Source organism: Rattus norvegicus, chromosome 3 (genome assembly GCF_021556685.1).
Source record: "Rattus norvegicus strain SHRSP/BbbUtx chromosome 3, alternate assembly SHRSP_T2T, whole genome shotgun sequence".
Classification (NCBI taxonomy): Eukaryota; Metazoa; Chordata; class Mammalia; order Rodentia; family Muridae; genus Rattus; species Rattus norvegicus.
Window position 1 is genome coordinate 6,990,325 of NC_141536.1, and position 21,896 is coordinate 7,012,220.

At 48.7% G+C, this 21,896-nt stretch overlaps 1 protein-coding gene across 8 annotated transcripts in view; it reads right to left on the reverse strand.

Annotated features, from left to right (window-relative positions):
• Positions 1-8,470, reverse strand: part of Grin1 (glutamate ionotropic receptor NMDA type subunit 1) — a 26,928-nt gene extending 18,458 nt beyond the window's left edge. For 4 of the 8 annotated variants that reach the window (NM_001270608.1, NM_001270603.1, NM_001270606.1 and 1 more), the window contains 4 exon segments: positions 829-891; positions 2,709-2,885; positions 6,396-6,530; positions 7,889-8,470. In NM_001270608.1, the coding sequence (NP_001257537.1) occupies positions 829-891; positions 2,709-2,885; positions 6,396-6,530; positions 7,889-8,146 (633 nt within the window). In that variant the 5' untranslated portion in view covers positions 8,147-8,470. 8 annotated transcript variants of the gene reach the window in all.
• Positions 8,471-21,896: the final 13,426 nt, after the last annotated feature.

A 21,896-nucleotide genomic window follows, 5' to 3' on the forward strand; every position in this document is an offset into this window, starting at 1 on the left:
TGCCTTGGCCTGTCCTTGCCACCTACCCTGTGAGCCTGCCTCCTCACTCTGCGCTGGCCTGTCCTTGCTGTCTGTCTCTTCTTCAGCCTGCTGGATGTCCTGTTCTCAAGCTCTGCTCTTTTCTCAGTCTGCCTTCTCCAGGTCTCTCTTTCCATCTGACTCCTGTCCTCGTTTTTTGTTTTTGTTTTGATTTTGGTTGTTTTTTGTTTTTGCTTTTGTTTTTGCTTTTTGGTTTTCTTTTCTTTCTTTCTTTCTTTCTTTTTCTTTTCTTTTTTTCTTTTTCTTTTTTCTTTTTTCTTTTTTTTTTTTTTTTTTTTTGCACTGAGCATGCAAGCTGAAGTGGACCGAGACTTAGAAAGAGACGTGCAGCGAACAGGAAATAGAAAAGTTTTGGAATGCAACTGGGAACAGAGATGGGGCTGACTTTTCCAAAACCTTGGGAGATCTCAGCTCAGACCTGATTCCTCTTGCTCCTATAGGAGCGGCCCAAACTCTGAAGTGACCAGGTGGGCAGGCTCCCTCCCTGGGTTCCACTAGGAAACCCTGGCGGACCTGGAGATTCATGCACTTCCCAGAGCAGCGCCTCCTGTGACCGTGCTTGTCTTGTGGATGCGGGCCAGGGTCACGGCGGGTGGGCTATGGGCACCCACACCGCTCACCCCTGCCCTCTGCTGCCTGCCTGCTGCCTGCCTCACCACCTGTCTCTCCTCACTGCTCAGGCCTGCGGCTCGGCTCGGCGCGGTGGGGCCAGAAAGCACCCAGTGGCTGAGGCACCGCAGGCCGGGGCTCGCTAGTCGGTGGGTGGCGTGCACGTCCATGCATATATACCTTGGGTCCGCGCTTGTTGTCATAGGACAGTTGGTCGAGGTTTTCATAGTTCCTTTTTTTACTCTGATGAATAATGTGCACAGAGAAAATATGCAGACACAGAAGAAGATTATAAACGGTTGAAAATGACGGCGCTAAAGCAATCACACCACCTCCTCGGCACGTCTGCAGACGGGCACGTACCTGGAGCTCGCAAACACCGAGACCCGGGGTGGGGCTAAGGAAAGGGGTGGAGTTGAGGGGGGAGGGGACACAGGGGCAAGGGCCACAGAGGCTCCCTGCCTTGGAGCTATACTCTTGGAAACAGTCTCTTTCAGGAGAGAGGGCAGCCCTGTCCACACCACCCTTGAGAGTCCCGCCTGCCACCCCCCACCCCTGTCATGCACCTGCTGTGTGGCCCCAGCAGTACCCACCCCCACCCGAATCAGTTCTTAATGAAAGAGGGCCCTGTCCCTATGACCCTCCCACTCCTCCCCCAACTCCTCCCTCCTGTTCTCTTCTCACTAACCAGAGTGCTCACACCCACATGCCCACAATAGTGTCTGAGACTGAGTGTATATATGTGTGTAGGCCTGCAGAGGTGATATTCTCCTGCAGGTAAATCTGTGACAGTCTGTGATGCACGGGCAGGCTGTATAGATTAAGCATGTGCGTGTGTGTGAATGTGCGTATGCCTCTGTGTGTGTGTGTGTGTGTGTGTGTGTGTGTGTGTGTGTGTGTGTGTGTGAGCAGGTGGGTGGGTGTGCAGAGGTCAGGCTGATGAACATGTGAGTGGGTTGGTAGTATGTGTGGCTTTGATGGACACAGCAGAAGTATGAAGGAACCAGCCAGGAGCTGGGATGGGACTGTCTTCAGAGAGGCGAGCCCTTGGTGTTAATAACCAGCCCTCCTTCCCAGACTCAATGGACCACCCTAAAAGATGCACCTGGGCCTATCTCTAGCCTGAACTCCCACCCCCAACCCATGCCCTCTAGTCCCCCCAGAGGCCTATGGGTGTGGGGGACAATGGTTGGTGCTAAGTATGATGAGGCCAGCTATGATTTTGCAGGCAGAACATGCTCCCACCCGTCTCCCTCCCCCATCTGTCTTTTGGGGCCCCTCCCCAGCCTGGGCCTCCTCCTCTCTGCAACCTGAAAAGCACCAACCAGCTGCTTCTGGTGCTCTGTGTCCTGGGACTGAGGGGGTCAGGGGACAGGTGTTGGCAAGGAAGGGCATAGGGGTCGCTTGGACCCCCTCTACCTCAAATCCTGGCTCTGGTCTCTGGCAGTTCCACACACTGAGGGCCAGGCTGAGATGGGAGTGTATGTGTATCCTGAGATCAGTGTCTACATAGTCCCATGAGGGATGCAGAGCTAAGCTCTGAGGTGGGAGGGAAGGGGAGGGGCACAGTGTAAGTCTGAGTAGCCGAGGGGCTGCAGATGGGCGGGGCTTCAATTAGGGCCATGAGCAGCCATGAGGCAGCAGGCTTTTAGATGGATCTGGCCTTGGTGAGAGACATGGATTGCACTCCTGTGCTCTGTGGAGGAGGCCGTAGAGGGTGCTCCTGAAAGGTAGATGGCATCTGGCAGAGAGGGGCTGAGTCGAGTCTAACTGGGGCCTCAGCTGGGGCTAGGGAGGCCTGAGGCTGGTTGGGGGCGGGATAGGGGTGTTTGCAGAGCTCCAGGTGGTCCAGCCCTCGCGCAGCAGGGACTGACACGAAGGAGATTTCGACTAATGGCAAAAGCAAGTGAAATGAGCCGAGGACAGGCCGGGGCGGGCGCCGCCAGACGCAGTGGTACTGAGCATGCAGGATGGAGAGAGAGTGTTCACAAGGAGCCACAGATATGGCACGGCCCGCCTGTTCCTGCTGGACAAGGACCTCTTCAGGGCTAGGGCCTCACCTTGGACTCCCGTTCCTCCAGCAACGTCTCCAAGCGCTTCTGCGCTGCCCGTCCCTCGTGGTCGTCGCTGACCAGCAGGATGATGTGGTTCCAGTTGTAGACTCGCATCATCTCAAACCAGACGCTGGACTGGTGGGAGTAGGGCGGCACCGTGCGAAGGAAACTCAGGTGGATACTCTGTGGGTGGGACCGAGAGGCTGAGGCTAAGTAGGCTTTCCCCTCTCCCACTGATCACTTCCTCCCACATGCCCTTCCCCTTCCCCTGTAGCATCTACTGTGAGAGGCTTGGTGTTTTCTGGAGCTCCCTGGCATGGATGACTGCCACCTTCCCACCAGAACTCCCTGGAAAGGTTGACCACAGAAGCTTCTCCAAGACCTTAATGAGCCTTACAGGGCTTCCAGCTTTAATAACTGTATTTTGTGCTCAGCATTTGCCTAGTGCAAACAAGGCTCTGGGTTCTATCCCAGCAGCTGGTAAGAAAATAACAAATCCATTTATATGTAGTAAGTCTTCTGTCTTGGGGTCAAACTTTGCCTTTCTTCCCTGGAGCCAGAGGCTGTGGCTTACTAGTGCCTTGCTACTCAAATTACCCTACTGCCAGGGCTTGTCTGTCTACCTGAGTGAACATGGCTCCTTCCGCACCGTCATGATTCACACTGCTCTTGGCCCTCTGATGCTTCTAGGTTAGTTTTTTACCGGTTCCCTCTTGGTGGTCAGGGGCAGTGCATTGTAGGGATAGAATGTTCACCGCCTCTGCAACTGGCTGCAGGCAACTTGTATTACATTTGGTGCTGCGGGCCTGCTCTTTCCGACCTGTGTGATGGACAGAGGGCTGACTTTGAGTTGGAGCCATGAGGGGCTGGAGTGAGCCTGTGATGTTTGGTCCCACTGTTGGCCTGTGGTCAGTCTCTAGGTTGGTCCAGCTGTGTTATGGGGCCTCCCAGCTTCCTGTTTGTCCTGGCTACTTCACTTCTTATGGTTATTAGTTTCTTTTGTATATGAGGGTAAAAGTGCTCCAGAGGAAAAATGGCCAAGAGGCATAGATCCAGATGCCATGTTCCTCACCAGCATACAAAGAGTGACTTAGGTGCCTGGGTATGTGAGGTCCTTGACTGAAAGTCTGATCATCTCCCGATGGACCCTCCCACAAGTCCTCCCTCTGAGTCCCTTTTGTCACCACATCCTGGGGCCTGAATGGCAAGTCTCCTTGCCTTAAGGCAGATTTTTCAAGAATGGTAGGCTCTGATAGGAAGACTCTGGAGGGCATGGTGGGTCCTGGAGTCTACTCCACTGCCTGCCAGCCCTCTGACTGACCCAGGCACCAGCTTGTGGTTTCCAAGTGGCTCCCCAATGACTGTAGACTGTCCGAGCCTGCAGGTTATGGGGAGGAGGCTATGGTGTCTGTTAGGTCACTGGATGTCGGGAAACCCTGATGCTAAGGTCAAAGTCTGACATTATGGGCTGGAGAGATGGCTCAGTGGTTAAGAGCACTGACTGCTCTTCCAAAGGTCCTGAGTTCAATTCCCAGCAACCACATGGTGGCTCACAACCATCTGTAATGAGATCCGATGCCCTCTTCTGGTGTATAAAGGACAGTGTGGTCTTATACATTAAATAAATAAATCTTTAAAAAAAAAAAAAGTCTGACATTACTAGATTAGTGGGGTGTGGGATGATGTCACAGGTGAGGCAGGTACAAGATAGAAGGAGGCTTGTCATTGGACAAGAAGGAAGGATGGGTGGGAGAAAAGTTTGAAGGAAGAGGAGGAAACTGGAACAGAAAGGAGGAAGAGACGGGAGGCGGAGAGAGAGAAGAAGCCATGGCAGGTGATAAGATTCTGCTCTGTGTATTTATGGGTTGTTATTAATGTTCTTAAGAGATGGATGGTACTGGGCTTTGTATGTTTAGGTGGGCAATTATATCTTATTAATTGGGTCAAAGGTTATTGTGTTGTGTGTTTTTCATGTGTAGATTTAAGTGTAATGGAGTATGGGGTGGCTGGTCTGGGCCATCATGGAATTGGAATGTGTGTTTCTGGCAAGATATTCAGCAGATATCTTGGGGCACTGTGGTGCCGGACCTAAGGGGGGTAAAAGACAGTAGGTACTTTTTTATTTTTTACATTTTTACAACAACAGTGGGGCCTCCTCTTCTCTACCTGGAGGACACAGGACCCCTACACTTACCTGATGAAGGTTAGGTAGGGATGTCCTAAGATTCCTGCAATGCCTCCCCATGCTAAGGAGGCCTTCAGCCCTCCCTGGATATCCTTATGCCCTTCCCCCAAATTATATAACCCTTGGTTCACCCCAAATAAAGTGTATGCATACAAGCCCACCCTGAATAAAGGTGGTCTTTATACACAAGCTAAGATGAGAGTTGTTTCATTGAAGATCGTGCGAGAAGGCCGTCTCCTAAAGGAGCTGTAACACTAGTCCACAGAAAAGGCCTCCTCTCTCCACCAACCCCCCGCACCCTCTCACCACCACCCCCACATTCACTTCCAGTCAGACTGGGACCCTGCAGAACTCCACCCACTCCAGACTCAGCATCATCCTTCTGGCCCAGTGTGAAGTGAAATCTGGACACTGTGGGAGGGAAGGAGCAGAGGATTCAGAGCCACAGCCTGAAGCACATGGCCTAAACCGGGTGGCTGGGTTACAGTCGGCAGCGTCTCACAGAGTCCTCTAGATGATCTAGAGCAAGTCTCCTGGGTCTCTGGGCTGTGGTTTCCTATAACTCAGTAGCTACTTTTCAGCTTTTGGGCCCAAATGAATTAAGGCCAACCCAGCCTTTGGGCCACAAGAGCTCTCCAGATGCTGGGCTGAGACCCTTTAGTCCCTGAGTATGTGACCTCTTGCCACAAGCTGCCTGTTCTGTCTGTGTCCATCTCCTAAATGCACTTCATTTGGCAAAGCTGGGCCCCACAGCAGCCCTGTCTGCCATGAGTATTTCTCCATGCAGGTATCTGCTGCTCCTAGAAACTTCTCTCCAGGGCTGGAGAGATGGCTCAGTGGTTAAGAGCACCGACTGCTCTTCCAGAGGTCCTGAGTTCAAATCCCAGCAACCACATGGTGGCTCACAACAATCTGCAACAGGGATCCGATGCCCTCTTCTGGTGTATCTGAAGACAGCTACAGTGTATTCATATACATGAAATAAACAAAATCTTTAAAAAAAGAAAAAAAAAATAGAAACTTCTCTCCAACCCTTTTGCTGCTGCATACAAAGCCCACTTGTCCCAGGAAGCTCCCTGTTCACCCCTTGAAGCCCTCTTCTCCCCAAAGGAGGTGTTATTTTTGTCTGCCATTGGGAAGCATCCTGAGTGCATGTGACTGCACAGGCATCTGTGAGGATGCTGATGGTGCATGAGAGAAAGAGTGTGGGACTGTGTGAGAGACTGACAGCATGAGCACATGGGACTTGAGTGTGCATGCTAGTTGTTGGTGAGTACGAATGCATAGGAACATTGCGTGTTAATGTGAGGTGAGTGTGAACACATATAGATATGTATGTGACTGAGTTCTCATAGGCCTGCATGTCAGTGTGATTGAGTACGGGTGACTTGTGTACCAACGCCTTTGAGATCCAGTGGGAGGTATGGATGTGTGTGTTACTTATTGCTACCTGGAGATGACCACAGGGAGAGGAAGATAATCGGTTCTGAGTCTGGGGTCAGGCTTACCTTGTCAGAGTAGATGGACATTCGGGTAGTCAGTCCCAGGACAGGGATTCTGTAGAAGCCAGCTGTGTAGGAGACAGGGGTGGGAGTGAAGTGGTCGTTGGGAGTAGGCGGGTGGCTAACTAGGATAGCGTAGACCTGTGGACACAGGAGACAGAGTCAGCTCTGTGGCATAAGATGGACACGGTACTAGGATTTGAGATCCCAAGTAGCCAGAGCTGGAGCAGCACCCCAGGGGCCCAGGCGGTGCCATTTGTGCACAAAGTCCCACACATCTAAGACACAAAAGAATGAGCCACTGTGCTCTGGTGATGGACCCATTGTAGGGGGGGGCAGTACTGAGCAAAACTCTAGGGATGTGGAACACACACACACACACACACACACACACACACACACACACACACAGAAGCATGCAGAATTGCAAGCATCCTCTCTTCTAACCAGGGCTCACTCTGATAAAGTGAAGTGGGGTAGGGTTGAGGGGGGCACAAGTTCTGAGCAAAACTAGCATGTTCTCTATATTTTGGGATGTAAGGAGTGCTTCTCACCCCCCTCACCATGACGCCCAGCCTGCACCCTTTACATTAGTATACATTACCATACATTAGTGTATGAAGGTATGCATGTGACTATGTAGGTGTTCATGAGCAAGGGCTGGAACATGTATGCACTATATGCACCAACATGTCTATGTTTATATATGTCTGTCATGATGGAAGCAGGGTTTCTATGTGCACTGACCATATAAAGCAGGGTGTCCGTGGATACACAGATGTGTGTGAGTGAGCACGTGCAGTTGACTGTGTCATATCGAGGTGCAGTGTGGGCTAGTGCCATGTGCACGAACATGTGTGTGAGCAGATATGTTCATGGATGTAGACGTTCTTTGAAGAACATGTATGAAGAGACTTGGCACAGTCCCTGTCCCTGTCCTCATTTTACATAAGTTGGTGCAATGCAGTGACCCTCATGGCTTCATTGGAATTCTGCAGTGAGTTCAGCCAGGGGCGGACAGCTTCACCAGCAACATGTCCTCCCTACAGCACGCTGCACTGCTCCCACTCTGGTGTCTCTGGCATGCGCAGTCCTCACTGCCACCCCTGCAGACGCTGCTTGCTTTGGCACCTGGGCCATCCTTCGCAGACCCATGAATGGGGGAAGGGAGGAGAGGTAAGGAAAGAAACAAAGATAGCCCTAGGCCTCATCCAGTCAGTTCCCTGAAGTGCTCCTCCATCTTGTGCTCAGAATGTCTAGAACCAGCACTGACAGGATGGAACAAATCACCGATGATAGTCACATGACAACACACACGGACCTCTGAGGATGAGTCCCGGGGGAACCAGCAGACACAGACATTTGTCCCAGGCCTCTCCAGGGACCAGTTGGCTTGGAGTGGTCTGATAAGGAGACTGAGAAGGACCAGAGAAGGATCGAATGAAACTGGGGCAGTAGAGGAGGATGGAGAAGCAGGGGAGAGGGGAAGTAGTGGTCACCTGGCTAGAGATGAGGTCCTCACACACTGACAGGGCCATCTGTATGGCGTTGGGCTTGTGGGTGACAGAAGTGGCGTTGAGCTGTATCTTCCAAGAGCCGTGTCGCTTATTGGCCTGGTTTACTGCCTCGCGGAACATCTGTTCATGCTTGCGCGTGCTCAGCACCGCGCCGATGTTGACGATCTTGGGGTCGCAGGCGGCGCGGGCGAAGGAGCAGGAAAAAAGCAGGGCGAATGTCAGCAGGTGCATGGTGCTCATGAGCTCCGGGCACAGCGGGCCTGGCTCTGGGTTGCGCGAGTGCGACGACCTCGCGATGTACGACCCGCGGGCCGCCCGCGCGCGGTCAAGCGCCCCCGGGTTCTCTAGGAGCCCCGGGCGAGCGCGGCGGATGCTGTCCGAGGTGCTGAAGCGTGTTTGGCGCTGCTCGAACACCCGCGCGGAAAAGGCGGAAAGGACAGCAGCGCGGACTGCGCGACTGGTCCCGATGCTGCGGCGACTGCAGCAGCTGCGGAGTCATGAGCGGGACCTACGCGTTCTACCCCTCCCACCGCCCCCGCTTCCTGACGCTGAGTCGAGTGCGCGCCTCCTGACGCGCGCCTGCGTTGGCGTGAATGCTCGGAGCGCGCGCGCGAGTTGAGGAGCGCCCACGAGGGTGTGTGCACGCGCGTTAGCATACAGAGAACTAGGTGCAATCATCCGTGTGGTCCCAGACCTTCAATAGCTGACCCGGGAAGGCTACAGGGGTTTCTCGTCACCATGTGCAGGTGCTTCTTAAGTGTGTTTCAACAAGAGGGGGTGGGTTGTAAATGCTGGAGTGTGTGTACTGGATTGTGAATGCTGGAATATAAATCCTTACCCATAGTTTGTAATATTTTGGGACTTGGTTCTTCCAAGGTCAGAAAGAGACCCTGTCCCTCTATACCTCTGGGGGAAGGATGCTTTCCTTCTGACAGGACTCAGTATTGTAGGAGAGTTGGGTACACTCTAGAGGCTGAGATAGGATTGCTAGAGTTCAAGGCCAGCCTGGGCTACATGGTAAGTAACAGGGTCTGTCTATAAATAAATAAATAACACCAAATTGGGGGGAAGGGAACACCACACCTTCTTGGTTCTGTTACTTAGACTCCCTTCTTGAAGAATAGGTGTGACATTGGCTCCCCTACCATAGAGTGGTACCTTCTAGGAGACCTGAAGGAGGCTAAGGACAGAGGGAACTGTTTACAGCAGCTAAAACAAGGTTAGACAACAGGCAGCATGTCGGGTAAGAGCCTAACATATCTGAGTTAGGAGTTTTGTATTCCCTGCTTCCTCTCTTGGACTGCTCGCCAACATGAACTGGGTCTTGCTCCCAGCAGTCATTTTCCAGAGCTCTCCTGTTCCTCATCCGGCAATCCTAATTCTTTGTCCCCCTTCAGCCATATAAAGTACAGCCCTTCCCAAATTCTAAAAACAGCTGAAGCTCCACCCCTGCCAGTGACATCATGATTTCCAATAGCAACCAAGGATTTTGCAGGCTTTCCTGTAAATGCTGCTTCCTAGGGGTCAAAGAAGCTGGTCTCCTCCACACCTATGTGCTGAGCAGCTCAGGGGAGTATCCTGGACCCGCAGGTCCGCACCCCTCATACCTCTCACTAAAACTGTCTTCCCCTGCAGAGGACAGGCCGGCCTGTGGCACTGTTTAATTCCCTGTCTTGGCTCCCTTTCTTCCCTCTGCTGCCTGGAGGCTTCATGTCTGCACACTCTCTGTTCTGGCATTGAGGGACACAAGGGAAAGGGCCAGCCTCGGGGCTCTGATGCTCTAACAGCTTTCAGCAGGCCCAGAGCTGGCACCATCTGCACAGAGGTTGGGGCCATCTCCAGACATCTGTGGCTTCTGATGAGGCTGTACAGGGTGGGCCTGGGCTCTGTTACTCCATGATAGGGCAGGACCCACTGTTCTAGCCTATGAACCAGACTGTTCCTACTGACATGACAGCCCTTACTGTGGAATATTCAGCCATCAGTAGGCAGTTGTTCCCAGATGGGAATCTGAAATTGACCATGGGAGAGCTACTTATTTAGCTCTATCGGGAAGATTTGCTGACGCAGCAGCGTTTCCCTCTCCCCTTCCTGAGAACCTGTTTGCCAGCACAGAGCTCTTCGTGGGCTCTGGGTCCTCAGTCTTTTGGTCTAAACCCCTCAGGAAGGTCCCAATGATTAGGGCAGGGAGGAGGCAGAGCCTGCCTTACCCATCATCTGTCTCTTTTGACTCTGTTCCCTATTATTCCCCAGGTGCTTCTTTTATACTTACTCCATCATGATTGGCTGCAGTCGTACAAGCCACCGATCTTGTTTCTGCCTGCTGCGATAACTGTCTTGGGCTGAGACCCTGCTGGGTCCTGGGGAGATAAGGGCTGTGAGCATGATCAAAGATGCTCAGCATTGTCCTGTGGTGGGTCCCCAGGTGGTGGGTCCCCAGGTGGTGGGTCCCCAGGTGGTGGGTCCCCAGGTGAGGATTGAGGCCCAGTTCTGCCCCCAGGCCACTGTGGGAAGTTCCATTGTGTAAAGAGCACCAATAAAGGAGGCCGTGGGTCCTTACTAGTCTACCCATACTCCTCCACTGCTCTGGCAATTGCAGCCCAACTGTGAAGGGGTTTGCCCTCTCTGACTCCTGGTTTTAGTCCATCAGACACAGTTCATTGACCTCAGTTCACAACAAATATGGATTTTGTTTGTTTTTGTTTTTGCTTTGCTTTGTTTTTTGGTTTGGTTTTGTTTTTCAAAACAGGGTTTCTCTTTCTTTTTCTTTTTTTTCCCAGAGCTGAGAACCGAACCCAGGGCCTTGTGCTTGCTAGGCAAGCGCTCTACCACTGAGCTAAATCCCCAACCCCTAAAACAGGGTTCTCTATGTAGTCCTGGATGTTCTGGAACTCACTCTGTAGACCAGGCTGGCCTCAAACTCACAGCTCTTCCTGCTTTGCCTCCCAAGTACTGGGATTAAAGGCGTGTTCACCACTGCCTGGTGAAACGGATGGATTGTTAACCAAACCCAGGCTGGAGCACTGGGTTTCTCTCTCTCTCATATCTCAGATCAGAAGTTGGGAAAGAACTGAGCTCTGCATCCTCTCTAGAGGTGGATGAATCCCTGTGACTCAGGCTTGGCTCAGGGTCAGCCTAGGGATACATTCTCACCAAGTGGAGGCCAGTTTGAAAGGAGGAAATTAGAAAAGAGAGAAGTAGGAGCCATGTGCAGATATCGTTATATACTGACCCCGTGGTCAGAACAACAGGCCATTTCCTGGAATTCAACCGATGGAAGATGTTTCTGCTTAGACTGGAGATTCGGACTGGCCAGCATTAGGCCTGGCTACCAGGTAAAGTGACTGGGTCAAGGCTTCTGTGTTGACCTAGAGCAGCCAAGGGCCTCACAGAGAACCACCTATCAGCAGCAGGAGTTCTAAGGCAGCCTATATCACCTATATCACCTCCTGACCACATGCCTCCATTACTACCTTGTTCCTCCCCATCCCTGTCCCTGTCCTCTCTGGCCCTGAGTGTAGACAGGAAAGTCCCAGGACATTAAGTGCTCCAGGTGTCAAGCTTATGGTTACCACACGTTTTGAAGTAAAGATAGGGCAGAGAATCCAGTCTCTAGGTCTCATTGAGGCTCTCGGCTACTGCGGATTGGGTGGTTTGGGCTGACTTCTTCACGTCTCATGTCAAATCAGCCAGTCAGACAAGAATGTCCTATTAAGGGTTGCCTGGAGTCTCTCTCTTCTCTGGGTAAGACTACTAAATAAAAGACAAAGATATCAAGGCCACCTTTTTCCTAGCAAGCCTGTGCATTTGTGCACACGCATGCACACACACACACAAATACATACACACACACAAATACATATACAGTATTTATGTGTGGGGTGCACATATGTGTAGGGTATTGTGTATGTAGTCATGTATATGGATATCAGTGAGTGTGTGTGTGTATGTGTGTGTGTGTGTGTGTGTGTGTGTGTGTGTGTGCATGTAGGCCAGAGTCAACATGTGGTATCTTCCTCAACCACTCTCCACATTGTTTTTTTTAATTTGTGTGCATACCTTTGAAAGCATGTGGAGGTGAGAAGACAACTTGTGCAAATTGATTCTATCCTTCCATTGTGTGAGCCCCAGGGATAGGACCCAGGTTATCGGGATTGGCTTGACAACAAGGACTTTTACCAAACAAGCAATTTTGCTTGTCAGTCACCTTATTTTTTTTTGAGACAAGGCCTCTCACTGAGCCTGAAGCTTACCAATTTGACCAGAGCAGCTGACCAGGTCTCTGTATCTTTTGGACCTAACATTCTTACTCTGGGGTTACAGGCTAACCTGGCCTCATTTGTTATGTGGTTCCGTGCACGCACAGAAGCACTTGACTGTCTGTGTTAGATCTCTAGCCTCTGGCTGTCCTTATAAGTAGGTCAGGAACACTGTTTTTTTTTTTTTTTTTGTTTTTTGTTTTTTTGAGTTTAGTTGCGTTCTCTATAAAGGGATGTTTGTACTTTAATGGCCTGGCATCTAGGTTCTGGGAAAAAAATGCTATTTAAGGGAAAAATTTCCAGCAACCTCTTTCACTTTGTAAGGGGGAGGGCTCTCCTGGAGCCAGGAGGGAGGGTCCACTGTTCTGTCGCACAGCTGTGTGTTAGTCTGTGGCTTTACTGCTTTACTTACTAGTGGTGCTCAGTCCCAGCTTTAGAAGAAATTGCCAGGACCCCCAGGAAAACCAATAACACTTTTGATTATGACCAGATGTTACTCTGTGTCCCTAATGTATAAGCTCTTAAAGTTCTTTTGCTCCTCCCATAATTCCTGGGGCTTGTCAGGGGCTCTCTCCTCTAGGGAAAAGATGGCTCAGTGGTTGTGCTGGATAGTTTAATGTCAACTTGATACAAGCTAGAGTCATCTGAGAGGAGGGAACCTCAATTAAGAAATGCCTCAGGCTGGGCCAGTCACAAACATGTCACACACACACACACACACACACACACACACACACACACACCCAGCTCCTGCAGGAGAGAATGGGTGACAGAGAGACAAAAGTGCATGCACTGTGGAGAGGAGCAGAACTGGTATCAGTGGCACAGAGCAAGCTCCTACTCTGTTTGAGGTCCTGTCCTGGATTCCTCCAATGATGAACAGCGATGTGGAAGTGTAAGCCAAATAAAGCTTTCCCTTGTTTTTTGATCATGGTGCTTCATTTCCGCATTAGAAGCCTTAAGATGGCGCTTAAGAGCAAGTGCTTGTTGCTCTTTCAGAAAACCCTGGTTAAGTCCCCTAAATCCATGTAGTGGTTCATAACCATCAGTAACTCCAGTCCCTTTTCTGGCATGCACGTGGTACACATATACACATGCAAGCAAAACACTCACACAAATAGAATCAATAAGACATTTGAGACAGGGGCTTTCTATGTCACTGTGTCTGGCCTTGAACTCACAGAGCTCCACCTGCATTTGCTTTATGAGAGCTAAGATTAAAGGTGTGTGCTGCTCTGAGAACGATGTCTATTTTACATAAAGAATTAAATCTTGGGTCAGTGAGATGATTCAGCAAGTGAGTGTGCTCTTGTCAAGCTGGAGGACCTGAGTGTGACCCCTGAGACCCACACAGTGGCCGTCACACATGTGCCATGGCAGGTCTCTGCTAACAAATCGTGTAGGTCTAAAACCTTTTTTAAAAAAGAATTAAGCCAAGGGGTTGGGGATTTAGCTCAGTGGTAGAGCGCTTGCCTAGGAAGCTCAAGGCCCTGGGTTCGGTCCCCAGCTCCGAAAAAAAGAACCAAAAAAAAAAAAAAAAAAGAATTAAGCCTTGGTTGAATATCAGACACTATAGTGTGCAGTGTGTAGAACATCTTGAATGATTGATTTGATTGGCGTTTTGATTGTACAATCATCAGTGTTAAGATTATTGCTTCCTACATTTAGGGCCACCTTAAAAATGGTCAGATTCGGGGTTGGGAATTTAGCTCAGTGGTAGAGCGCTTGCCTAGCAAACGCAAGGCCCTGGGTTCAGTCCCCAGCTCCGAAAAAAAGAAAATAAAATGGTCAGATTCAAAGTCAAAATACACTTAACAATTGTTTTGAAACTCAAGTCAGGAACTCAAATGAAAGGCCCGGTGTAGTGGTGCACACTTTTAATCCCAGCGCAGAGACAGGTGGATCGCTGAGTTTGAGGCCAGCCTGATCTTCAGAGTAAATCCCAGGACAGCCAGGGCTATACAGAAAGACCCTGACTCAAGGAAAGAAAAAAAGAAAAGAAATTCAAATGAAACTTTAAAAAAGGAAAAATTTTTACATGATGCAATCAAAAGATATAGTCATTTAACACGTGTTTAGAAATAATGGTAGTGGCACAGTATCTGTTTCATACAATTAGACCATTCTGTGACTGTGAGGAAGAGAGTTTGTGGAAACCCTGGAATTCATAACTCATGTCTGGACCAAGGCTTTGCAGGTAGCCTGTTAGTATTCCTGGTGACATCATGTGACGTATAAAGCACACGAGTTGTTTGTTGACCAGGGCTTCAGTGAGTTTGCACTGTGTCAGATGGATAGCCCTTACTAGAAATACCTCCAATTGATTATGTATTTGATTTTGAAATAATTTTTAGTCACTGTGCATTCAGAAATCTTTCAGGCCCGGTAAGTGTTTTACAACTGCTACGTTCATTCCCTACCTTCCACGTAAGAACGTACGCTTATCCCTACAACTCAGAGATCATCCCTCAACTCAGTTGAGTGACATGGTCCTGTGGGTCACAGGAACTTCTTGGTCTCTTTGGGAGAGTTTGCAAGCCTCCTTTTCCCTGGGAGCAGTAAGTGCCCTCCCTCCCTCCCTCCCCAGGGTTAAACAGGAAATCGATCAATGCCTGCAGCTACAGGTCTGCAGCAGGAGAGCAGTACTCATGGAAAGTCCAGGACCACTCGTCTTCACTGCTGGAGCTGCTGAACATGGATGGACATCTGGGCTGAAAGAGAGGAACCCTCACAGATGTGCCACACGGGAAACACCAAAAGACACAGGTTGAGACTGGCTTAGGGACAAGGCTGGTTCTTAGAGCCTGGCAGCAAGAGGAGCTGTTCCAGATGAGTCTGCTGGACATGTTCAGTGGTAAAGGAAGGCCATATTGCTTTTTTGTTTTGTTTTAAAACAGTCACAACGAACCCTGGATGGCCTATAATTTGTCACATAGCAAGGATGACTTTAGCTTCTGGTTCTCCACCATCATATCATAGGTGTACAACAGTATGCCTAGTTTTTGGCTTTCATAAAATTTTGGTGGTGCTGTAGATTGAACCCAGGGATTTGTACGTGCTGAACAAGTGCTGCGGCACTGAACTCGACTCCAGCCCTTTGCTGTATCGCAGCCACTGGGTTTTGAGGTTATTTGTTTGCTTACAGGTTTTTAAATTTTATTTTTATTTTGTGTATATATGTGCTTTGCCTGCATGTACTGTTGTGGGGTATGTACCAGAAAAGACTTCTCAAACATGGATTTAAGCCAATAGAAAGGGGGCTGGAGAGATGGCTCAGTGGTTAAGAGCACTGACTGCTCTTCCAGAGGTCCTGAGTTCAAATCCCAGCAACCACATGGTGGCTCACAACCATCTGTGATGAGATCAGATACCCTCTTCTGGTGTCTGAAGACAGTTATAGTGTACTTATATATAATAAATAAATAAATATTTTAAGCCAATAGAAAGTCTTTATCAGCTAGCTGTCAACTACACTGGGTGTTTGGGATCCCAGTGTCGCCCCAAGCCTTCTTCAGGGCTGAGAACCGCTGCTCTTAGGCCCCGAGATCCATTTATCATAGAATATAATTCATTCTTATTGTAGCTGTCACAGGTCACGAATTCCACTGCCTTTAATCATAAGGTCAGTCTCTGGAAGAATCTGACCCAGTGCTTGCAAAGATGGCACTGTCTCAAGTTTCATTCTTTACTCCCCTAAACACAGGCTATGAGAATTGTAGGGGTGAGGGGTTCCCCAACACACCATGACTTGTAAGAGCCACAAATATGCCACTGCTACCTACCCTGATAGAGTAGGTACCCTCATAGAGTCTTTAAAATCCACCAGACAAGACTTGTTGCTTCCCTGCTGCAGTTTGTGAAGCTTACTCTAATCTCTCTTAGGATTTCTTCTTTGATTTTTATTTGTTAAATAAATGTATGCTTAAATTTGGGTCTTTCAACTGGATTTTCTTTTTTGGAGCACAGCTGTAGCTCTGGCTGGGTCTGGAACTCTGTCTGTAGACCAGGCTGGCCTAGCACTCACAAAGATCCACCTGCCTCTGCCTCCCAGTGCTGGGACTGAAGGTGTGGCCACCACACCTGGCTTCAGCTGAATGTTTTCCTTCAAGGAAACAAATCAAGATACCCATGCAACAAGGCCATGTCTCAACAAGAACAAGAAAAATCACAAGCATCCTTTATGTATATTATGATTGAGGCGTGAGGGGCTGAGGAGATGGCTCAGTGGTAAAGAACAAGCACTGTGGATGAAGGGGGCTCCCAGTGTGACGGCTACTATAACTCCATCTTATGCTAGGCATCTAGCTTTGTACTCAGTAGCTCTTTGTCTGACTCCGGTCCCTAGAAGGTAAGTTCCCAGTGAACTGGACTCAGTGACATCCTTCCACACACACCTAGAGATGCACAACAGTGACCATCTGTGTGTCATGTTGTGACCAACCACTTCTTTTTTTTTTTTTTCTTTTTGGTTCTTTTTTTCGGAGCTGGGGACCGAACCCAGGGCCTTGTGCTTCCTCGGCAAGCGCTCTACCACTGAGCTAAATCCCCAACCCCAACCACTTCTTTGCTGCTGTAACTTGCCTATGCAGACGTTTTTGCCTGGCAGAGCAAAATGGCTCTTGAGCTGCTTGTGCAGATACTCAATCTCCTGCAGTTTTCCAGGTTTTCATCTTTAAAAAATTCTTCCCTCGGGACTGGAGAGATGGCTCGGTGGTTAAGAGCACTGACTGCTCTTCCAGAGGTCCTGAGTTCAATTCCCAGCACCCACATGGTGGCTCACAACCGTCTGTAATGGGATCTGATGCCCTCTTCTGGTGTGTCTGAAGACAGCAACAGTGAACTCATATACATAAAATAAACTATTTTAAAAAATCCTTCCCTGGGGGACTGAAGAGATGGTTCTGTGATTCACAACACTGACTACACTTCCAGGTCCAAATCCCAGTACACACCTCACACAGCTAACAATTATTGGTCACCCAGGGGAAACAGTGCTTTCTTCTAGCCTTCGTGGGCACTTCATACAAACAGTATGTACACACGCCTGCAAAACACCCATAGACATAAAATAAAAATCTCAAGAAATGATTAAGAACAACCCTTTCCTCACGTGACATCTCTCATGTTACTCCTAGGTTTGTCTCAGAAATTGTCCTGCTAGCCTTAATCAATACCATAATCAATGAATCTTTTAATTATAACTGGATTGAGTCTCTGAACTTTTTTTTCAGGGTCAGGAGCTCCATGACACCAAGACCTATGTGAAAAGCCAGGCGTGACAGCATATGTCTATAATTACAGAGCTGAGTGGACAGGTAGACTGTGGGACTCACCAACCACCACTGTAGCAGAGACAGCAAATGCCAGGGTCAGCAAGAGACCTTTCCAAAAAGTAGGGTGGACAGACAACTGAAGAAGACCCTGTTGACTTCTGGCCTCCACAAGTGTATATTCATTAGTATCCTCAGAGGGGGGAAATGAGAGGGAAGAGGGAAGAGACAAGAAGGGAGAGAGGAAGGAGGGGGGTGGAGAGAGAGAGAGAGAGAGAGAGAGAGAGAGAGAGAGAGAGGTTGAGGTCTGAGCAAAGGTCTCACACTTCACACTTGTAAAGAGAGTACAAATCTTACCAATGCAGAGTAATTACTTCCTACAAATATGAATTCACTTATCCCAATCTTAGTCAGGGTTTCTATTCCCACACAAACATCAGGACCAAGAAGCAAGTTGGGAGGAAAGGGTTTATTCAGCTTACACTTCCACATTGCTGTTCATCACCAAAGGAAGTCAGAACTGGAACTCACACAGGGCAGGAAGTAGGAGCCGATGCCATGGAGGGATGTTACTTACTGGCTTGCTTCCCCATGCATGCTCAACTTGCTCTCTTATGGAACCCAAGACCACCAGCCCAGGGAAGGCACTACCCAGAATGGGCTGGGTCCTCCCCCTTGATCACTAGTTGAGAAAATGCCTTACAGCTGGAGGCATTTGTGAAACTGAGGCTCCTTTTCCTATGATAACTCCAGCTTGTGTCAAGTTGATGCACAAAACCAGCCAGCACAGGGCCAAAGAATAACTCCAAAGTTCATAGATCCAAGTAGTTGGAAGACTCCAGTGTGGCCGTGGAGATGGAGATGAACAGGGTTTGGATCTTTTTGTTGGTGGGTGGTTGTTTTTGAGATGGGGCTTCACTAAACATTCCAGACTGGCCTTGAACTCACTGTGGAGTTTAGATTAATCTCAAGCGCCCAAGGAGTCTCCCGTCTCAATCATCAAGTCTGAACTTGGAATCCCTTTGCCTTAACCTCTAGAGTGTTGGGATTGTAGGGTGTACCACAGATTCTAAAATAATTTATTTTCCACTTTTTGAGTTGGTTTTGTCAACTTGTATCTTCTTAAGACTTTTTTCTAGTTTACCTAAGCTTCTTGATATATGAGTATACTTTATTATATATCCTGCCAGGTCAGTGCTGGCCACCATTTGGTCTAACGAACTATCACACAGTACTCAAACAGGAAACTGTACATTCAAATGCACAAGCATTCAGCATAGGCCACATGTAAGACCCGACATATAAGAGACATAGCTCACACATCCTTTCTCCCTCTTTTCCTTCCTTTTCCCCTCCCCTTCTCCTTCATCCTTCCCAATAGGGTCTCATTCTGTTCTGACTTTGAACCTGAAGTCCTTCAGTGTGGGCATCCCGAGCATTGAAAGCACAGGTGTGGGCTATAGCCAGCTCCTCCTCCTCCAGTCTGTTACTATGGAAACAGTTAAAGCACAGATGTGGGCTACAGCCAGCTCCTCCTCTTCTATTCTGTTACTGTGGAAACAGTTAAGCTGTCTACTACTTTTATGTGAAAGTTTTTGTCAAATCTTCAAATTTTTCCAAAGTACATTCTTTTTTTTTCTTTCTTTCTTTTTTTTTTTTTCCGGAGCTGGGGACCGAACCCAGGGCCTTGTGCTTGCTAGGCAAGCGCTCTACCACTGAGCTAAATCCCCAACCCCATACATTATTTTTAATTATGTGTGGGTATGTGCATTTGTGTGAAGGTGCTCCCAGAGGCCAGAGACGTCAGACACCCTGAGTCTATCTTTACCGGAGGTTGTAAGGTGCCTGGCGTGGGAACCCTCTACAAGATGTCCTCTACAAGAGCAGTGCATCTCTTAAACCAATGAGCCACTTCTCCAGCCCCTCCTTTCTCCATTTGATTCAACATTATTTTCTAATTTAGTGATTAAAAAAATCTCTTTAGAATGGTGTTTATGCTTTTCAAATATTGATTTCTCAATTTTTTTAGTCCCAATGTGGCTAAAACATTTTGTGTGACTTAAATATTTTTTTTTTCTCTTTTTCGGAGCTGGGGACCGAACCCAGGGCCTTGTGCTTGCTAGACAAGCGCTCTACCACTGAGCTAAATCCCCAACCCCATACATTATTTTTAATTATGTGTGGGTATGTGCATTTGTGTGAAGGTGCTCCCAGAGGCCAGAGACGTCAGACACCCTGAGTCTATCTTTACCGGAGGTTGTAAGGTGCCTGGCGTGGGAACCCTCTACAAGATGTCCTCTACAAGAGCAGTGCATCTCTTAAACCAATGAGCCACTTCTCCAGCCCCTCCTTTCTCCATTTGATTCAACATTATTTTCTAATTTAGTGATTAAAAAAATCTCTTTAGAATGGTGTTTATGCTTTTCAAATATTGATTTCTCAATTTTTTTAGTCCCAATGTGGCTAAAACATTTTGTGTGACTTAAATATTTTTTTTTTCTCTTTTTCGGAGCTGGGGACCGAACCCAGGGCCTTGTGCTTGCTAGACAAGCGCTCTACCACTGAGCTAAATCCCCAACCCCGTGACTTAAATCTTTTATTTAGAATTCTTTTTTTTTTTTTTTTTTTTTTTTTGGTTCTTTTTTTCGGAGCTGGGGACCGAACCCAGGGCCTTGCGCTTCCTAGGTAAGCGCTCTACCACTGAGCTAAATCCCCAGCCCCTAGAATTCTTTTAGGTCTTATATATGGCCTATGGTGAATGTGTGTTTAAAGGTATAGCTTCCCATTGAGTACTGTGATAGATTCAGTTAGGTCAAATGGTTTCAAGTACTGCACTGTCTCTCTTCCTCCCTCCCTCCCCTTCCCTCCTTTTCTCTTTCCCTGCTCTGACAAACGTGTGTGTGTGTGTGTGTGTGTGTGTGTGTGTGTGTGTGTGTGAGCGCGCCTATGTTCTCAACAGATCTTGAATTCCCAGTCCTTCTCTGCCTCACAAATGTCAAGGTTACAGTGACAACAAATTTGACTTTAGGGGTTAGGGATTTAGCTCAGTGGTAAAGCGCTGGCCTAGAAAGCGCAGGGCCCTAGGTTCGATCCTCAGCTGGGGGCGAGGGAACAATATTGACTCTAAGTTGTTTTCAATGAGTCTGTTTCTCATTTAAATTCTGTAAGGTTTTTATCCTGTGGTTCTTTGGATGTGAATTGTTTTGTTTGAGACAGTTTTTATGCAGGTAGCTGCTATGTGCTGGCAGTAGAGTGACACCACCACTTGGCTTTTTCCTTCCTTTTAGACAGGTTTCACTCACTTAGGGACCAGGCTGCCTTGAAACTATGTAACTTACCTCTGCAGTGGTAAGATTCTATGGACACAGATAGTGTTGCTTTGCTTCTGAAGTCAGGGTACTGATGAGAAGGCTGAGGTTACCTCATTGTCCCTCGTGACCTTCGTTGTCCCTAGATTCTGAACCTTGACAAGGATTTGTCCCATAGTGGCTTATCATTCTTGCCTGGCTCAAAAGATTTTCAGCTACGGATTTTGTTTTATTGCTCTAACAAACTCTTATTTCCTCTCTCAAAGGTTTATTTTTTAACTTCAAGCTCTAACTAGCCCTTTGGTATGCCAATTGCCATCTCATGGTCGTGAACATTGCGGCAGAACTTGGGAATGTGCAGACCTGGCTTGAGTTGACTGGAATAGCCAGTAGGAACTCCGCCTTCATTTTAGGAAGAAATGCAGACCTCAAAGTCATCGCACCATCTGCCATGGTTCCAAAAACCTACATTTGAGGGCACTGTTGCAATAGACCATCGAGGACTTAAAAGTAGGAAAGGTGGGGTGTGTGTTCGTGTTCGCGCGGGGCGGGGTGCTGGAGAGATGGCTCAGCGGTTAAGGGCACTAACTGCTCTTCCAGAGGTCCTGAGTTCAATTCCCAGCAACCGCATGGTGGCTCACAACCACCTGTAATGGGATCAGAAGTCCTCTTCTGGTGTGTCTGAAGACAGCTACAGTGTACTCATATAAATAAAATAAATCTTAAAAAAAAAAAAAAGTAGGGAAGGGGCACGGGATCAGGTAGCCTTCTGTAGGGAACTCTCCACACACTCAGAAATACAAGTAAGCTCTTGGGGAGCAGCGGTTTCACCCACCAGGCAGTGGGCAGTTTTGTCGTTTTGTGTGTTTTCCTCGCGGGAACCACGCGCACGGAAAAGTGCGGTCGTTTTAAGCCCGTCGCCAAGTACGTAGGTAGGGGTCGGAGCGGAATGGTCGGGGAAAGGGTCGTTCCCAGGCCGGAGCGACTAGAAAGGGCAGGCCGCGGCCTCAGAGCGCAGAGCCAACCCAGGACTCAGCCTCAGCAGGGCCGTCCCTTCTTCCGGTCAGGAGTTTTGCGTTTCACCTTCAGGCACGCTAGGGTGACGCCCGACCTAGCTCCCCGAGACCGAGCGCAGAATTCCGGCAAGGGAGAT